Source organism: Rhipicephalus microplus, chromosome X (genome assembly GCF_043290135.1).
Source record: "Rhipicephalus microplus isolate Deutch F79 chromosome X, USDA_Rmic, whole genome shotgun sequence".
In the NCBI taxonomy this organism is placed as follows: Eukaryota; Metazoa; Arthropoda; class Arachnida; order Ixodida; family Ixodidae; genus Rhipicephalus; species Rhipicephalus microplus.
This window is the reverse complement of record NC_134710.1, coordinates 201056657-201074568: the sequence shown is the minus strand read 5'-3', so window position 1 is coordinate 201074568 and position 17912 is coordinate 201056657. Positions and strand designations below refer to the sequence as shown.

At 42.1% G+C, this 17912-nt stretch overlaps 1 protein-coding gene across 3 annotated transcripts in view; it reads right to left on the bottom strand.

Moving 5' to 3' along the window:
* The window catches only part of LOC119187687 (uncharacterized), a 782552-nt gene that overhangs the window by 595925 nt on the left and 168715 nt on the right, over window positions 1–17912 (bottom strand). For all 3 annotated transcript variants that reach the window (XM_075878472.1, XM_075878474.1, XM_075878473.1), the window contains exon 12: window positions 2408–2540. In XM_075878472.1, the coding sequence (XP_075734587.1) occupies window positions 2408–2540 (133 nt within the window). The remainder of the gene's footprint in view (window positions 1–2407; window positions 2541–17912) is intronic.

Here is a 17912-nt window from a genome sequence, read left to right as displayed (position 1 = left end):
AAAAAAGAAGCTAACAAGAAAAAGCTTTGAGAATGCTGCAAGCATTAAATAAAGTGGAACCTCATTCATTTGAATTCCAGTAGGACCAGAAATTATCCGTGTCAAAATGGGGCTCGAACTAAAGAGAGATACAGTTGAACCCCTTTATAAGAGACATGCTCTGGGCAGCATATGAGATATCTCTTATAAGCAGGTTACCATGTATGCATTTTCCTATTAACCTGTATTTACTGTAGGCACACTGGTATCTCTTATACCCATTTGTCTGTAATATATTGGTGCCTCTTAAAAAAGGGTCCAACTGTACTACAGCACCTTATGACATGTGCAGTGCCACATGGTGGTGTAGCCCTTAACATGCATTCTTACAAGGACAAACACTGCGCCACCTTCCTGCACACTAGTTTAGGAAAGAGAGGTGAGCAGGGGTGTGCAGCAGAGCATGCACCTCCTTCTATAATCGGCCCAGCCTTAAGCAAGTGTACCACAGTAGAGGGGTCAAAGGGTAGGAGGAGGGAGTGTATGGGTGGTAGGGTGTCATGGCTCATTCACACTGAACATTCCGGTCGCCAAAAGAGCCCTCTCTGCGCCGATCACTCTCGGACCAATTTTCACGGTGTCTGCCACTAAATCAGCTCGTAGCGAACCAATAGGAGAGCTCATCAAGCAATTTTTAAAACATCGGCCAAGCCGGACTCTCTTGTCATGTCACCGTGCATGTAACTGAATATAACCAAATAGAATTTAGCCCACTCTGTGTAGTACTTCATGTCCCGATCGCGTAGAAGCAGTCGGTGTAACCGAGTTTTTTGCAGTCTTGCATAGCAAGACAAACCAATTAACAATGCAGGCATGGACGATTTTTTTCTCCTCTTCATGCACAACAAGATGGCAACCTTGCCAGCAAAGAAAGCAGTACTGCTTCTTTCTGCTCAGTCATCAGCCTAGTCATTTAAAGCAGTGAAAGTGCACGAAAGATTAAAGTCTACACAACCTGATTTCAATACATACTGGCCTAGTGTTGTTGGCGTCTCGCATCTGTAACCCACGGCAACGGCATTCATCCCGCGTTCGCCCCGCAGTTGATTGTTCAGTCGGCAGATGGGGCGCTACAATTATTCAGCGAATTCAACGGTGCGGTGCGTGTCCAGTGCGAATGATGCTGCGTTTAGGCGACAGAAGAATTCCAGTCCCTGTGAAAAGCCGATTCTTCAGCGTGAACTAGGCATCAGAGAGGGAGGGATGGTGAAGTTGCAGGACAGCATGAGTGCGTAGGTAGTCAACACTCCTCATCTAGCAGGTATTTTGCGGTGAGTGCAAGGGCTGCATGAACCGAGATGGCTAGAAGCTCGAAGCGTCATGTACTGTATGTCATCCTGCATGCCTAGTGTTACCCTTTTAGGGGCGAAGCTCCTTAAGGCGTAGGTCTGTACATCCTCTGATCTATGTAGTAGTAGCAGGTAGCCACCGGCGGCACATACCCATTCTAGAGGGGGTATGTGCCACAGGGGATGCGAGATGGGAGATGACTGTACTTGCAGTGTTCACTAGATGGACGCACAGACGGATAGACAAACAGACAGACTAGCAGACGGACGTACGGATGGATGGATGCACGAATGGATAGACAGACGGATGGAAAGACTCACAGATGTATGCACAGATGGACGGACGTATGCATAGATGGACGAACGGACGCATGGATGGTTGCGCAGATGAACAGAAGCAAGAACGAACAGACGGACGGAAACACAGATGGGTTGACAGACTCTTCACCCCACTCATCATCATTCACACCGTGAATATGCTGTGATTTTTTAAATAATAACTTTTCTCATTATTCTTGATTTACTCCACCTTTCATATACAATTCTTGGATATTTGAAGTAAAGTCACAAAAGAAAATCTCACAGAAACAAAAATATTTACTGGATGCTACTGGCTGCTGTTATAAATTACTTTTTCTTTCCGGACAAAAAGAGCAATAGACCAGGCACTGGTAGTTAGGTCCAGTGAGAGGGGGTTCGAATGCACCTTGTCAAGTTTTTGTTCATTCTCGTGCAACAAAAACTGCATGTTGGAGTAACCTTGATGGTTCTTGTTTGGTATGGATTTCCTCCAAGCTGGTGCCTACAACAGCCATTTGCCAGCTTTGTCTATTCAAAAGTTTCGATATGGTTTCTAAATCAAGTAGCCATGCTATTCTCATATTGTCTGACTCTGGTCCCTTTCATTTTCTAGACTGTGAGTACCTAAATGGTCCTACTTGTAACATGCACATTCCCAGTAATACCATGCATTGCTTTTTTTTTTGTTTCAGTATGTAATCAATTACTTCACTGTCAGCAGCAAAGAGTATGGACTGTTATTTTAATCTAAGCTAAAGGGCAAGTGATTAGGAGCTCACTCTTTGTCCGCCATAAAAATACACCTCCATGACTTCAGGTCCTTCCATGGAACGCATCCTAATGGCCGACTGCATGAGGAAGACATAGTCTCTCTTCAATTGGTCAATCTCTTTTTCCTGGTCTTGTAGACAGCTGCAATGACCAAAAAACAGAAGCTCTTTCATTCAGTAAAAACAATTCCTAGATTTTAAAACTAAATGACTACTAAGATAACACAACGAAAACAGTATAAAGTACACGTCATGCAAGTATAATAATTTTAAAGCTCATATTTTATCAGTGATTATAAACAATGCAATTTGCCAAATAAAAATCATAATGCTTAAAACACTTGCTATTCATAAACATGATTCAATCTAAGGTGGCTCAAAAATACTAGAATAAAAGAGACACATAATGTACTATAAGGGAACAAAAATTGGGGGACTCTTAAGCTTCGCCTTTAAGAGTTACACACGATATTGATATTCTGTTTCTAGTGTGTACTTTAAACACTTAGTATATGAAATGTTTTTGAACTTGCTATGCACCCATTGTGTGGCCTTAAGGTTGCACTAGTGTATATGGGCCTTTTGTAGTAGATGACTGGCTTTAAAACATGAAGTCTTTGTGATAATCCCATGTTCTGATGCCCAATGGCAATGTACCTTTGTACCATACAATATTATGGCAATACTTCATGTTGTATTGTGAAGCATGTATACAGGACACACGTGTTTTTAAAGCAAGAAAATTACTTTCAATGCAGTTCCAAGCAGAGAAAATTATTTTCACTGTATTCACAAGCGGGTGTTCTACCACACGGCATGGCCGTGTGGTAGAACACCCGCTTGCTACGCAAATGACCCGGGTTCAATCCCCATTCAGACCAAGAATTTTTTATTTATTTTATATGCATCTTTTTCGATTTTTCAGTCTTGCAAAAATGATGATTTTTCGCTCACAACCAATGACACAGATGCCAGAATATCTACGAAACAAGCTCTTTATCGCTATCACGTTAAAAGCTGCCAGAACGCGCAGCACCATCACAGCGAAAGCTGTATGAGTCGCCTCTTTAGAGCCTTGTACTCTCTTGTAGCAACAACTACAAGCAGACATGCACAGTACCCACTACGCCATAAATCATCAAAATTTTTGTGTAGTGAGGAAGCTTCTACAATGTCATTATTCGTAATTCTTTGGAGAAGCATGGTAACAACTACACAGCTGTAAGGCATTATATGAACTTTGTTGAAGCTGTGGCTGATGACGATTGACAATTATGCCCAAGACTTTTGTAATGGATTGAAGCATTCAACAGCCCCTCTTCACGCAATTCGCATTGTGTGATGTCTGGTTGTTACTGTACTGTTATAAAATGCTTTATAATGCATGTTGACATGATTCCTTACTCGATATTTAGCCTGAACAGGGTCAGTTCACAACAAAGCTTCATGCACCTGTGTAGCTCTGAAGTAGAGCACTGAGCTACCATGCGGAGGACCCAGGTTCAATTCACATTCTGTTCTTTTTTTTATTTAGTTAGTTTTTTTCTTATTTTGTGCGATAGTGGTTACGGACACCGGCGGCAGCGGCGGTGGTGGATAACTATCATGCCAGAATCGCCCCTTCTTGCAATCTCATAGCAGCTTTCATTGTAAGATGATGTCCTCTGTCTCCTGCCACCTCAACAAAACTGTGCTGTCATAAGATGATTGATTGACATGTGGGTTTTAACATCCCAAAACTGCCACCATATGATTATGAGAGACGTCATAGTGGAGGGCTCCGAAAATTTTGACCACCTGGGGTTCTTCGACGTTCACCCAAATCTGAGCACACGGGCCTACAGCATTTTGGCCTCTATTGAAAATGCAGCCACCGCAATCGGAATTCGATCCCGTGACCTGCGGTGTGTTGTCATAAGAACAAAGATATTTAGGCTAGTACAAAAATTAGAATGCTTCAAATATTCAAATGTTCAGTATGTCAATTCATTTCAATTCAACTTTAAATGCTGAAAATTTGGAATCATTCAAAATGAACAAATAAATGTATATTAATCCGCATGTAACATCCTGTAAAGATGGTTTCACTGCAGTGAAGGGTTGCTAAGCCATGAAAGCATTTATTTATATGCCTATTAATTTGCATGTAACTATTTGTGAAGATGGTTTCACTGCTGTTAAGAAGTGCTAAGGTGTGAAAACACATATACAGGGGGAATCCGCACTGCCGCGACGACCAACTTCAAGGTTAAATGAAGATACTACCCTTTCATCGATTCATTTTGTAAGAGCGAAAGTTTGTTATATCAGCTTATATGCTCTACGTATAGTGCATTTTAAAACACAACATAATTTTTTACAAATTGTCACTTGCATTCTAGCAAAAGTCAAATCCTACTACTATTCAGTTATTTCCACTTTCTTTGAAGAGACTTTGAAGTAAAGAAATATCATTTCCACAGGCCTTTTTTTGAATTTCAAAAAATATTGTGTAGGTTAGTTAGGTCATGACAAATATGCCCATTCATTCTTGTAATATGTAATATATACTATTAAAATTATTCAAAATCATTCAACCAAAATCATTATTCACTTCAGATTCACTGCGAACCTTAAATTCCCTATTTGCACAAGTCTAAAGATATTTTGCTGAAACTTTAGAACTTCACACAGACAAGTTCCCTTGCTGAGACATTAAAACCAGAGTTGCATATTTCCCTAGTAGCCCAGCTAGCAGAACTTCACTAATGTAATGCTACAACTGGTTTGCTTGATGGCATAATTAAATTGGTGCTGCTCCTCTTTTCTCAAGCTCATGCAAGCTTGATTGCTCTTACCTTCCAAAATCTGAATGTTAAAAGCAACAGCAAATGCTTGGTGTATTATGGTCATTATTATTATGTAGCTGCCTCCATTTGAACAGTAAATATCTACATCTAGACATAGCAACTAGACACAATGGTTCGTTTCTCTCCTTGAGTCCCTGTGTTTGCACTATTTTATGCCCTCAGCTATGAAATGGTTATTGAAACTGAATGATTTCTGGAGACTCACACTCTCTGAAGAAAAGTAATCAAGGCTGCATCTTATTCAAGTTAATCAACAAAATATCTACGATTTCAGTGATTTCGACAACATGACAGAGGACTTATATCTTGAACTGCACAGTACAAAAGTTAGTCATGTATTCTTGACTGAAGGCTGTGATTAACACAGTATGGCATGACTATTAATGAGGTTAGAAGAGCTTTGTAAGGAATGTCTCATAGAAAATTCGTAGGAGAAAATGAAATAACAGTCAAGTTGAACAAGGATGGAGTGAAGAATGTATTTTAAAAAGCTGCGACCCTTCTAATGCAATGCCTTAAATTTCAACTGTACCAATAAGTAGAAAAAATGGCAACATTACATAAATTGACAAAATTGAATTGTCAAATTACTAAAGAGTATAGTTTCATCAGCTTACTTTTAGTACATGTCATACAAAATGATGACTAATGTGATTTCAAATACGGTGAGAAAACACGTGACTTAAGTCTAGCCTGAGAACAGGCTGATTTAAAGAAATCGCATTGTATGAATGATCACACCCATCTGATCAATCAGCTGGCAGCAACGCAACTGAGTTCAGCTCGCCTTGGCTGATGAAAATTACTAGCACTGTGAGAAAGTGGTTAGAAATAGAAAATGTTAATGTGCCCATCCTGAGCAGCCACATATACCAACTTCTCTTGAAACAATTAGTACCATGACTTACTAGTCATTAAACACCATTTAGTAGTAGTATAGTATAGTACTTTTATTTACAGTAAGCCGGATACAGAGCTCACTGCAGGGGCAAAGGGCTAAAGGCGAACAGCCTGACAAAGGCCCTTGTCCCTTCGCAGTCCGTGACAGTGCAAAGCTTAGACATCAGCACTGACAAACAATATTTATATTCAATACATTGGTTTCAAGCAACCTGCAATTGTACACACAAAATTCAAACATAAATAGCATAAGAAGTTTACATAACAAATTTTAAGATCTAGTGGTCACTCTCGTAAAAACTCACAACTAAACGATATCAATGAAACAACTCAAAAACAGACACAAAATGCATGCGGATACAATGAATTGCGCTGTATACACTCGTATAATTGACATAGAAATTTATGAACAATTTAAGCATTTGCAGAGGCATGAGACTCCATTACGTAGTTTCGATAGTGTAGACCGGTGGTTATGAATAAGTTCTTTATTTGTTTCTTGAAAGTCGCACTACTAGCCCTAAAGTTCAATTGATCTGCAAGGGTATTTAAAACCTGAGGTACCTGGTAAGCAACACTTTGTTTTCCATACTTTGTTCTTGTTCTAGGAGCTCCTTTCTTTTGTTCTCGGAGACTGTAGTGTGGTCTTTCGGTGCAACTTTCTTCATATAGCTTAGTCTTTTGTAATAACTGAAGCAATTTAAAATGATATAATTGATCAATTCTGAGTATGGAATGTTTAACGAATAGTGGAGCAGTGGGCAAGTCTTGTATATTCCCCTGTATTTTTCAAAGCAGCGCAATATTTTCTTTTGTATAGTTATTAACTTATGGTAATTCCCTTGTGATGTCGTTCCCCAGACTAACATCCCATAAGTTACTTTAGAATGGAAGAGTGCATAGTACATACTTATTTTTAACCTCAAAGGGATTAAGTGCATTGTTCTAAAAAAACAACCATGGAAACTCCCTCCAGAGCTGTCTCCACAAGCTAGCAACACCAAATGAAAAAGCCCCGAGTTGCTAGCTTTTCTGAAGTCACTCTGTCAGGGAAAAATAATACTTTCCAGAAGGTATTTTGTCTGTGCACAACCTCCATGAGTTCTATGCCAACAGGCCAACCCTGTTGTTCATCCATCCTGACAGCCATTTCTACCTTGGCAATCTGACAAACCCCAACATGACACTACCATCCTGCACAGTAAAAGCTGGAAAAGGGCCTGCTGGTGGAACACCTAAACCTCCTGGGCTGAATTTATACAAGAATCAACGACAAGCTGCTATCAAGCCATCATGTCACCTTGGGTCTTTGAATCTCGTTTTATAGCTGCTCTGTCAATATCATGGCTTCACAAAGTGGCATTCCTCTAGGATGCACATCCTCAGGTGGTGGCCCTATTCCCTAATTAACCATTTGCATGTGAGTCAACCTCCAGAACTAAAGACCTCTGTGACATTAACTTCCAAGGCCAACACCTTCACAATTTTTGTTTAGATGCCATTGCTGACACCACAACATGAGCCACTGGTCCGCCTTAGTTCGGGGAGCTGCCACAACATGAGGCCGCTTAAGGGGCATGGCCACTTGTATTACACCTGTATCTCAGAACATGATGCTGCCATTCCCATGGAGATGCGATAGACATGCCGCCCCACTCCTAAATCTTGTGTCCGTCAGATTTCCTAAATCCTGTGTCTGCCGCCTGACAGAGCTCATATGGAGCATTTTAAAGACAATGCATGCAGCAGCATCGCAGTGACGCATTCCCTTGGATAGCACGCATAGCACCACGAACAGAGATATACCATCTCAAAACGAACGTGTCTCTTAGAAAGCCAGAGTGACAACCAGCATAGAGTAAGGGATGCAAGATGCCACCCTACGGATGAAAACACAACTGCAGTTACCTCCTTGAACTTCTGTCGTGAGGCATCACTTAAGGGTACCCTCCCTCACGCACGCATATCAGGTGCAAATTCTTGCTGACAGGGGAGAGTAGGAAAGTACTATAAAAGAGGTCGGTGAACAGTTGGATTGGGCACATTTGACTGGCATTGAAAAAAAATATACAAGGCACTGCCAAAGGAATTCCCTGGTGTTACTGAAGGGCTCATAACTCCTCTATAGCCCTTGGTGGAAATTTGTAGCAGATGCTTTGCCTCAAGCTCCTGGGAAGACCACTTGCAACAATATCTAGGCCAGTTTAACCAGCTACACTAGGCACGATCCTTCCTCTCAATGCAGCAAGAGTGTGTGCTGCCTTCAATGCCTATCATGTTGATTCTGAAGTTCAGCCTGAAATGGGCGGAAGAAGACGACGATGTTTGAAAGCACTGCCTGTGTTAGACCAGTTCGTAATTTTTCGCTATTTTTGCCAGTTTGAGAGTTTTTATTACATACTTGTTTGTGCTTCATACTCACATAGTGACAACCTGGAGGTACCCGCCCACTTGGAAAAGCACGTCAGACTTCTAGACGGCCTGTGCCTTACCCACCACGGCATGGAACATCGCCGCCAGATGCACTCAATGCCGCATCTATGGCACCGGTGGCAACTACTACTCCTGGAGCCTCTTTAGAAGCAACTGCAGACCATGGCCTTGCAAAAAAGGAGACTACAGGACGAACAAGATGGCTCCTATACTTTGGATGAAAATGCAGAGGATATGGACCGGGCATTCTTCACTGTTGTGTCCGACAAGAGGGTGATTCCACGAGAGATCGACACGGGACCAAAAGTTGATATTTTAGATTTCATTGAGTATTTCATATTTTGTGCACCTCTCACCAGGTAGCCCAAAAGTCAACTTCGTTTTATGATTAACGGCATGACTTACGAGAAAAAAAATATCAAACTTCACCAACACGAAGGCACAAATTTCGTCACCTGTCATTTTCGAAAATTGCAGATGCTATAAAAAGACTAATATTTTTGTTTCAAGGAAGATATTTTTTACCTGAAATGCATGTCTAATGAAAAATGAATTCATACAATTTCAAGTTTGTAGACCTTAAAAAAATAGCTTTTAAAAATGTCTAATTTTGAGACAGTTTAAAATAAGTTACGTATTCCCCATTTTTTTTCTCTGAAAGTAATGCAAGCAGCGTTTTCAAACTTGACACGTTTTAAGGATATAGTGTGTTCATTAGGTACATAAATTATTGCTGCCGTAGGGCAAATGTAAATTTTTATATATTGCCTCAAAGTTCTCATAATGGCAAAAGTGTACTCCACTGAAATTTGAATAATAAACAAACCCCATTTTCGATTTTTCTTAAAATCTCGTAAATAGACAACTGGAGGCCATCATACAGTAATATAGAAAAACATGTTGCATTATTTTGTTTTTAGCGACAATATTTGTGGTACAAATCAGAGCTTTTCGAAAATGCGCTGATAAGTTGAGAAATCTAGAAATCGGAACGGAAAAGCGGCAATAAGCTTCAAACGCGAGTAAACGTGACGGCATTTGGTGAAGAAAGGCTGTTTTAGCAGATAGGAGTAACTATTTTGAACACGGTATTCTATCGTATCTGAATTCGCTCTTATACGTAGAGCACTGAGACTTCTAATATGTGGTGCCTCTCCATTACTGACACACAGATGGAGCTGCTGTGACGGCCATGTGTTTGCAACACGTTGGGTAAGAGATTTGAATGTTGAATGAGTTCATAAACGATTCATAACAAATTTTTATCATTTGGGGCACGAAGACTGCCGCATTAGACAGAAGAACACGCTTTAGGGCAAGTTGTCATTCGTTGTCAGCTCTACAGATGAATTGCTGTGCGCCGCATCTCGAAGGCAATCCTTTAGATCATATGGTTCAAAGTAGGGACAAAGATTAGGCCTCCGGTAATTTTATCGACAAAAACATTGTGAAATTCATCTTAACGTACTATACTTCAGTTTTGCATTCGCACTGCGAATACTTGCGCACGCTGTTTTACGTCTGCTCTCATTAAAGATGAGAGACATAGGAACAGACGACAGATAGATCACTTTCGTGCTGCTGGTTTCACGCATAGTTGCATTGCCAATAATTTGAGCCTCAAGGAGCGTGGCGATGGCTGACCACTTCAGCCAGGATAGAGTTTTTTGTTCAGATTACCTCATGTTGCATAAAAAGAAAATACGTTATCAAAGAAACTTCCTGAAGGTCAAAGACATCGGCCTGTTTGTCCTCCAGAAGCTTTTGCCGAAAGCTGCCCGCCATGCACATAACAACGACCACATCTGCCAGAACTGCTTCAGACGCCTCAGAGATACGCTGTCTTCGTCTAATGGCTTTTCAGCTGAAACAGGTGATGAGTTTTTGCCGGAAGAAGAAAAAGGCAGAAGTCAAGAGCGGTGCGTTAACACGCCTGAAGCATTGTCACATATGCGACTGGAGAAGCTGCATGCGCAAAATAGCAAAGTTTATGCAGAGCCAAGACAACTAAGCAGCAATTCTACAGTAACCATGAAATGCCACCGTAACGTGTGTAACTGCCACTTTCAACCACCAGATCTAAAATGCAGTGTGTGTACCCAGTGGTTCAAGAACTTCAAGCAAGCCTATGAAGCGTGTTCTTCGTATCAAGAGCGCATGCGTTTGTTTACACTATTGCCGAGCGATATAGAGCGCCGAAAACTCCAAGCGCTTATACCAAACTTGTCAGCTTACATAATATACAGATCCCGATGCTGGCGCGTAAAACACGGGATATGGTTAGCACAAAATGCGGTAAAAAGGACACGGCTGAACCCAATGGACGTCCACGCAGCTATAGCTTACTATTCCAAAGATGAGTATAGCTGCTCTCGGCAGAGTCCCAACAAAAAAAATGTAGTATCTGTTATCATTGACCGAAAAAATGAGCTTGTTTCGAAAAGGTTTATGACCCGTTCGGTGCGAGAGGCGTACCGTCTCTTTAGAGAAGCTGATCTGAACACGTCTATTGAGCTCTCAAAGTTTCATTCACTGAGGCCGAAGTGGGTTTTTCTTGCACCAGACCAAGAAGTGTGCCTTTATATATACTGTGCTAATGCCACGGAGTGTGTTTCTGCCCTACAAGACATCACCGATGGTGCCTACACGGCGGACTTCTTGAAAGAACTATGTCTTTGCAGCTCCCCTACAAGTGATTGTTTTTTAGGGCATTGTGACTATTGTGCTAAGGAAGACACTCTGACAGCCACATGTTTAGGAATCCCTGAAGATATTGAGGTAGCCTATGCAGTATGGGAAGATGGCGATCTAGTAAAAAAAAAAACAGCCCAGGCAAGTGCTTTTCTACGAGAGCTAAGTCTATGGTTTGTGAAGTGGATTACCCATGATTACATAAGATACATTCAAGAATCAGCAATACGCCATGCGAAAAAGAACCAGGAAAAAGAATCTTGCATTTTTCACTTTGATTTCGTCGAAAATTGGACAGCCATTTTACCAAATGAGGTACAGTCGTATCACTGGCACAAAAGACAGGTGTCTATATTCACGTGTGTCGTCACAAGGAAGCAATCAATTCAAAGTTTTGCCATCATCAGTGATGACACATGCCATGATGCTGCACATGCGTGTTTTGCTCTACAAATAATCCACAAGTATATGAAGGAACAACTTAAGCCTGACACGCATGTTACTTATGTTTCTGATGGTGCATGCAGTCACTTCAAAAACAAGTACCAGTTGTTCGAGTTATGTCAGAAAGATCATATATCAACAAAGTGTATTTTTTCAGCCACAGGACATGGCAAGAACTCTTGTGACGGCGTTGGTGGCCTACTAAAGCATCAGGCTACGCTCTACAACCTCAGAGCGGCAAGCTCAGCTGTGATTATGTCAGCATCCCGAATGGTGGCGCGAATGAGCGCGAAGCTCAAGAATGTCGAGCTGCTGTGTGCAAATGCAGACGAGCTAGAAACATTCCGTCAGTTTAAGAAGAGCCAGTGGAAATCGTTGCCACGTGTTCCAGGCATACGTTCTTGGCATGTTTGGCTAAGCACATCTGAGGGCACTGATCGTGGTCGTGTTTTGTTAGCATCACGTACTGCTAACTATGATCTGCAAAAGATGCAGCTATTTTGAGCGCATTTTTTGTTTCACGCAGTCACCACCAAATTACCAGTGAGGGTACTTCAAGCGCATATGCTTTTTCTAGCGAGACTCAACACTTGCGTTGGAACATTTTCATGTTTGAGTTTATCTGCAAATATAGACACATGTTTTGCAACTGAGTTAAAGTGTCGAAGATCTCCTCCATTAGAGCTGTGTTATCAGGAGCATGAATGTGCCTTCATGGGTACGTATTTGTCACAGTGCTAAAACAGCCTTTCTTCACCAAATGCGGTCACGTTTACTTGCGTTTGAAGCTCATTGCCGCTTTTCCGTTCCGATTTCTAGATTTCTCAACTTATCAGCGCATTCTCGAAAAGCTCTAATTTGTACCACGAGTATTTTCGCTAAAAGCAAAATAATGCAACATGTTTTTCTATATTACTGTATGATGGCCTTCGGTTGTCTATTTATGAGATTTTAAGAAAAATCGAAGATGGGGTTTTTTTATTATTCAAATTTCAGTGGAATACACTTTTGTCAATATGAGAACTTTGAGGCAATATATAAAAATTTACATTTGCCCTACGGCAGCAATAATTTATGTACCTAATGAACACACTATATCCTTAAAACGTGTCAAGTTTGAAAACGCTGCTTGCATTACTTTAGGAGAAAAAAAGGGGGGAAATACGTAACTTATTTTAAACTGTCGCAAAATTAGACAGTTTTAAAAGCGATTTTCTTAAGGTCTACAAACTTGAAACCATATGAATTCATTCTTCATTAGACATGCATTTTAGGTAAAAGATATCTTCCTTGAAACAAAAATATTTGTCTTTTTATAGCATCTGCAATTTTCGAAAATGACAGGTGACAAAACTGGTGCCTCTGTGTTGGTGAAGTTTGATATTTTTTTTCTCGTAAGTTATGCCGTTAATAATAAAACGAAGTTGACTTTCGGGCTACCTGGTGAGAGGTGCACGAAATATAAAATACTCAATGAAATCTAAAATATCAACTTTTGGACCCGTGTCGATCTCTCGTGGAATCACCCAAGAGAAAAAGAGGTACTGGCAATCCTGTTGTCTTCAGGCCTACCAAGAATAAAGGAAGGTTATGGAAAGTTAACCCTAACACTGTCACATCAGCCGTTGTAACGTCGACTCAAGAGAAAGTTTTTAACCATTGCCTAAACAAGGACAGAAGCCTGATAGTCACAGTGTCGACCCTGCTGGCCGCCAACCGTCTTTAAACGGTGGCTGAATTAGCTGGCGTACCTGTGGCAGCCCATGTCCCATACTCTTACACAGCGAACTATGGGAAAATACAAGATGTCCCTCTGAGTTACTCCAATAAAGACTTACAAGACTATCTACATGATCAGGGCATCGTGTCTGCAAGGAGACTCACCAGCTACACACCCAAAGATGGTGGCGAGGTCAAAAAGATACATCGTCGATCCGTTATTTTGGAATTCACCAAGAATTCGCCACTACCTAAACGAGTTACTCTTGGGTTCTGTAGCAACCCGGTGGCTGAGTACGTCGGTGCAGCTACACAGTGTTATAAGTGCCAGAGATATGGTCACATATTGAGACATTGCAATGGCCCGGTGCACTGCAAAGTCTGTGCTGGTCCTCATTCGCACAAAGAGTTGTGGGAATCGAGGCTAGCCCGCTGCCTTTGCACGGGCTTTGGCACCTCTCGTGTACACTACAGAGCGTGCCTCAAGAGCACAACCTAAATGTGCTAACTGCGGCAGTCCCCACCCTGCATCATATGGAGGGTGCGTTAAAAATAAGGCTGCTACACTTGCACACTCGTAGGAGCAAGTACAAAAGAAACCACCAAGACCCAATTAACCACCACCTAATCCAGAAGTTGTATTTACGAATTTTGGCTTTGTGATGATGACGACTTTGAAATGATGACGACTTTGAAAGACTGTGTGCTATTCGCAGGTGAGCTGAAAGAAAAGTTCTGAGCTTGCCTTTGGCGCAATATAGCCATAGTCACTTTTATGCCACAAAACCCAACACAACACAAACACAAAGTTCTGCGCACAAAGAGTTTGGAAGACCTCCGAGCCTGCCGACGGACACAACGTCATATTCGGCGCTACCTGGATAAACGTAGCTGGCAAAGATGACGCGACTTTTGCTCAGCATTAGATGTTCCTCAACCTGTGTCCAAAATCTGGCAAGTTTTTAAAAACATGCGCATGCCACTCCAGAAACATCACCCCTTCGCCGCTCTCTCCCTTCACGAACGAAAATCCTTCAAAAAGATCTCAGAAAGATGCTGCGCACTATTATCAACAAATTCAATGCCTTGGACCTCATCTGCAGGTAATCAGCCTAGCAACTAACGGGCGGCAGTGCCAGCACTAGACATACCTTTTACAATTGAGGAACTGAACACTGCTATCGATGAGTCAAACAGCACACATCACCTGGCCATGATGAAGTAACCTATGAAGCCATTGCAAAGCTACTTCATGCGTCTTGCCTACGACTCCTAAAATATTATAATTCCACGTGGATGTCTGGAGTAGTCCCCGCTGAGTGGAAGCTGGCAAAAATGGTGCCCATTTTGAAACCTGGTAAGCAGCCAACAAGCTGCTCCTCTTTCCGGCCCGTGGCCCTACTGAGTTGAGTAGTCAAGCTCATGGAACGAATGATTCACAAACAATTGACATGGTTCTTAGAAAGCCGCAATGAATTTCCTCAAGAAATGAATGGGCTTCGCCCAAGCAGGTCGGCTATCGACAATGTCATCGCACTTGTTTCTTCCCTTGAAAAGGACCTCTCCGCACGCCGTATCCCGACAGCCGTATCCCTTGACATCAAGGCAGCTTTCAACTCAGCCTTTCACCATGCCATTCTCACAACCATAGATGGTCTTGGCCTGGGGAGGGGGGGAAGCTATACAAATGAATTGAGAACTATCTAAAAGAGTGGAAAATATGTATGAGCACTCTAAACAATCCCGCACAGTTCTATACAGTTGAAAAGGGTGTACCCGAGGGTGCCATGCTCAGCCCACTCCTTTTCAACTTTACCCTAATACACATAACAAAGACACTTCCTTGAGAACACAAATCACGATTTACGCGATGACATCTGTATCTGGAGCGCTTCAAGTTCACGTTACATCACCAAACAGCGACTTGAAAAAGCTTTACAAAACATCTCCACATATCTAGAGCCCCGAGACATGCACCTTTCACCAGAAAAGAGCACAATCATTGCTTTCACGAGAAAGAAAATGAGCAAGTATACAATACTCCTCGGTGGACGGCTGCTGACCTATGTACGGTCTCAATGATTTCTGGGAATCATCATTGACAGAAATCTTTTCTGGTCTCCTCAGGTGAAGAAACTTCGAACTAGTATAGTAGCAGCAACTCAACTCTTCAAATTCAGGGCTGGAACACAATGGAGATGTAGATGCCGCTCAATGGCACTGCTTCAGAAAGCATACATTGAAGGAACATTACGCTATTGTCTACCGGTGCTTCACTGATTATCCCCAGTAAATAAGAGAATTTTGAAAGCCGCACGCAACAGCTGCCTACGAATATGTCTAAGGCTTTCGAAGAGCTCATTAGCATTGGGAAATGTAGCGGAAGCAGGATGTATCCCACTAGATGTCACCTTTCTCCAAGAAACCATGCGTACTCTTCTTCGACATGTATTACAAGGTAAAAAGCATTTCTTGTACCGAGTTCACCAAACGCACAGCAATTCTGCATTCAGCCAAGCTGTGCAAATCCTTCGATTCTCCCCTGTTAATCAGTCACAAAAATTAATGCCTGTAACAGTTACTCCCTGGACACTTTTGTCTCTAACTATAAAAAAAGTTGTACCTGGCATCAATGGGGCAAAGAGAAGAATGTCACACGCTGCGCTGATGCAGACTACTCTCCACTTTTTAGCCGAGAACTATGCTCAGCGCACGCATATTTACACCGACGCCTCAACCAGTAAGGAGACTTCCGTTTATGGACTTTATATCTCTTCTACAAGATAAGTGCTATCCTGTCGACTGCAACCGAAGACATCCTCGACAGCAGCAGAACTTCATGGCATCAAAGCAGCTGTCCTTTACATACTGCGCCAAACGCCGGACCAATGACTAATTTTCCCTGACTCCAAAGAAGCACTAAAGATATTGTTCAACCTCCTAAAGAAAATGAATTCTCACTTTGTTTCATTTGACATAGCCTCCCTACTTCACCCGGCTGTTACCACAGAGAACTCTATCACATTTCAGTGGATAGCGGCTCATTGTAGCATTTCCGCCAACGAAAAAGCAGATGAAGCAGCACGCAAAGGTCTTCGACACCACAATTACAGACGAACTTATTTCACTAAATTAGATGCTGCTCAGATGGCTAAAAGACTTGCGATTGAAAAAATTGAGAGACGCCGGAACCTTCCGACACATCATTATGCCTTCCTTCACTCAATCGACCCCTATCTCAGAAGAAGACTCTCATTCAAGATTCCTCGACACATGGAAACACTAAATTATCGTCTTCGTCCAAACAGTGCCTATGTTAACAGCTTATTGTACCGCTTCGGTCAGTCAGCGAGTTCATACTGCTACAACTGTGGCTCCATCGAAACTGTGGAACATATCTTGTTTGAGTGTAGAGCGTATGCCGATGTGCTTGCACTTTATGAGCCCTGAATACATTCGATAACCGAGAGAGCTTTCCCCCTAGACTGTGTACTTGAATCTTTAGCCTGCCCCACGTTACAGAGGCGTGCTATGAAACTTTTGTTTGCGTACTTGGACAGCATGAGTCAGCTAGACAAACTCTAGCTGTAGCTTGACACCACAGAAAAACAATTATAGCACGTTCTCATTCAATGGTCAAAGAGGTGGTATTGAAACTCGCCAAAGACAAGGAGAAGAAGAAGAATACAAGGGGCACGAAAGAGCGTGCGCGTTAATCAGCAAATAAAAAAAAAGAAGATTCTGGTTTTTTGTTCGCAAAGAACGCAGTCTACGCTCGTCTCGTCTCATTTCTGCGACAATGGTGCTGTGGACCAGAATAGCAGCTTCTCCTCTTCCCACTGGCCACGGTATACCAGGACAAAGGACAGGCCTCAGAGGACGGACGAAGAGGAGGCCCAGTGCAAACAGACGGCAGCGAGATGGGACATCGCCATCTGAAAGAGCGGCACAGACATGGAAGACAACACAGCCATGGATGAAGATTCACAGCTGAAATCCGTAAGCGACCAGCCGTTTCCTTAATTGTTAAAAATGAACAGGAAAGTGATTTAAAAAAAACGAAAATGCTGAGGATGCAAATAACCCCCCTAGTGAGCGAAGAAGAAAATAAGCTTCAGGAGAATCAAAACCGTACGACAATATCACTGATAGCCAGCCAGATCAGAGGCATCGCCGACGTGTCAAAAAAAGTCGACAAACAGATGGAACAGTTCATAACACCGGAAACAGCTGAAGTCAAGTTTACGAGTGAGGACCACTGAGTACGAGCTAAAGGCCATTAGCATTCTGCATAACATCAATGCTTATTTTTGCCGACAAGAACAGTGCGAGCAAGTGAGGGAACAAGTCACTTCCAATGACAATGTCAGGCAAGCGCTGCAAGCAAATGCAGTAAAGCTACCAAAGGTAGCATTAATGAAGTTTGGTGGCGACAGGAAGAAGTGGCAGAGATTCTGGCATCAGTTTGAATCAACTGT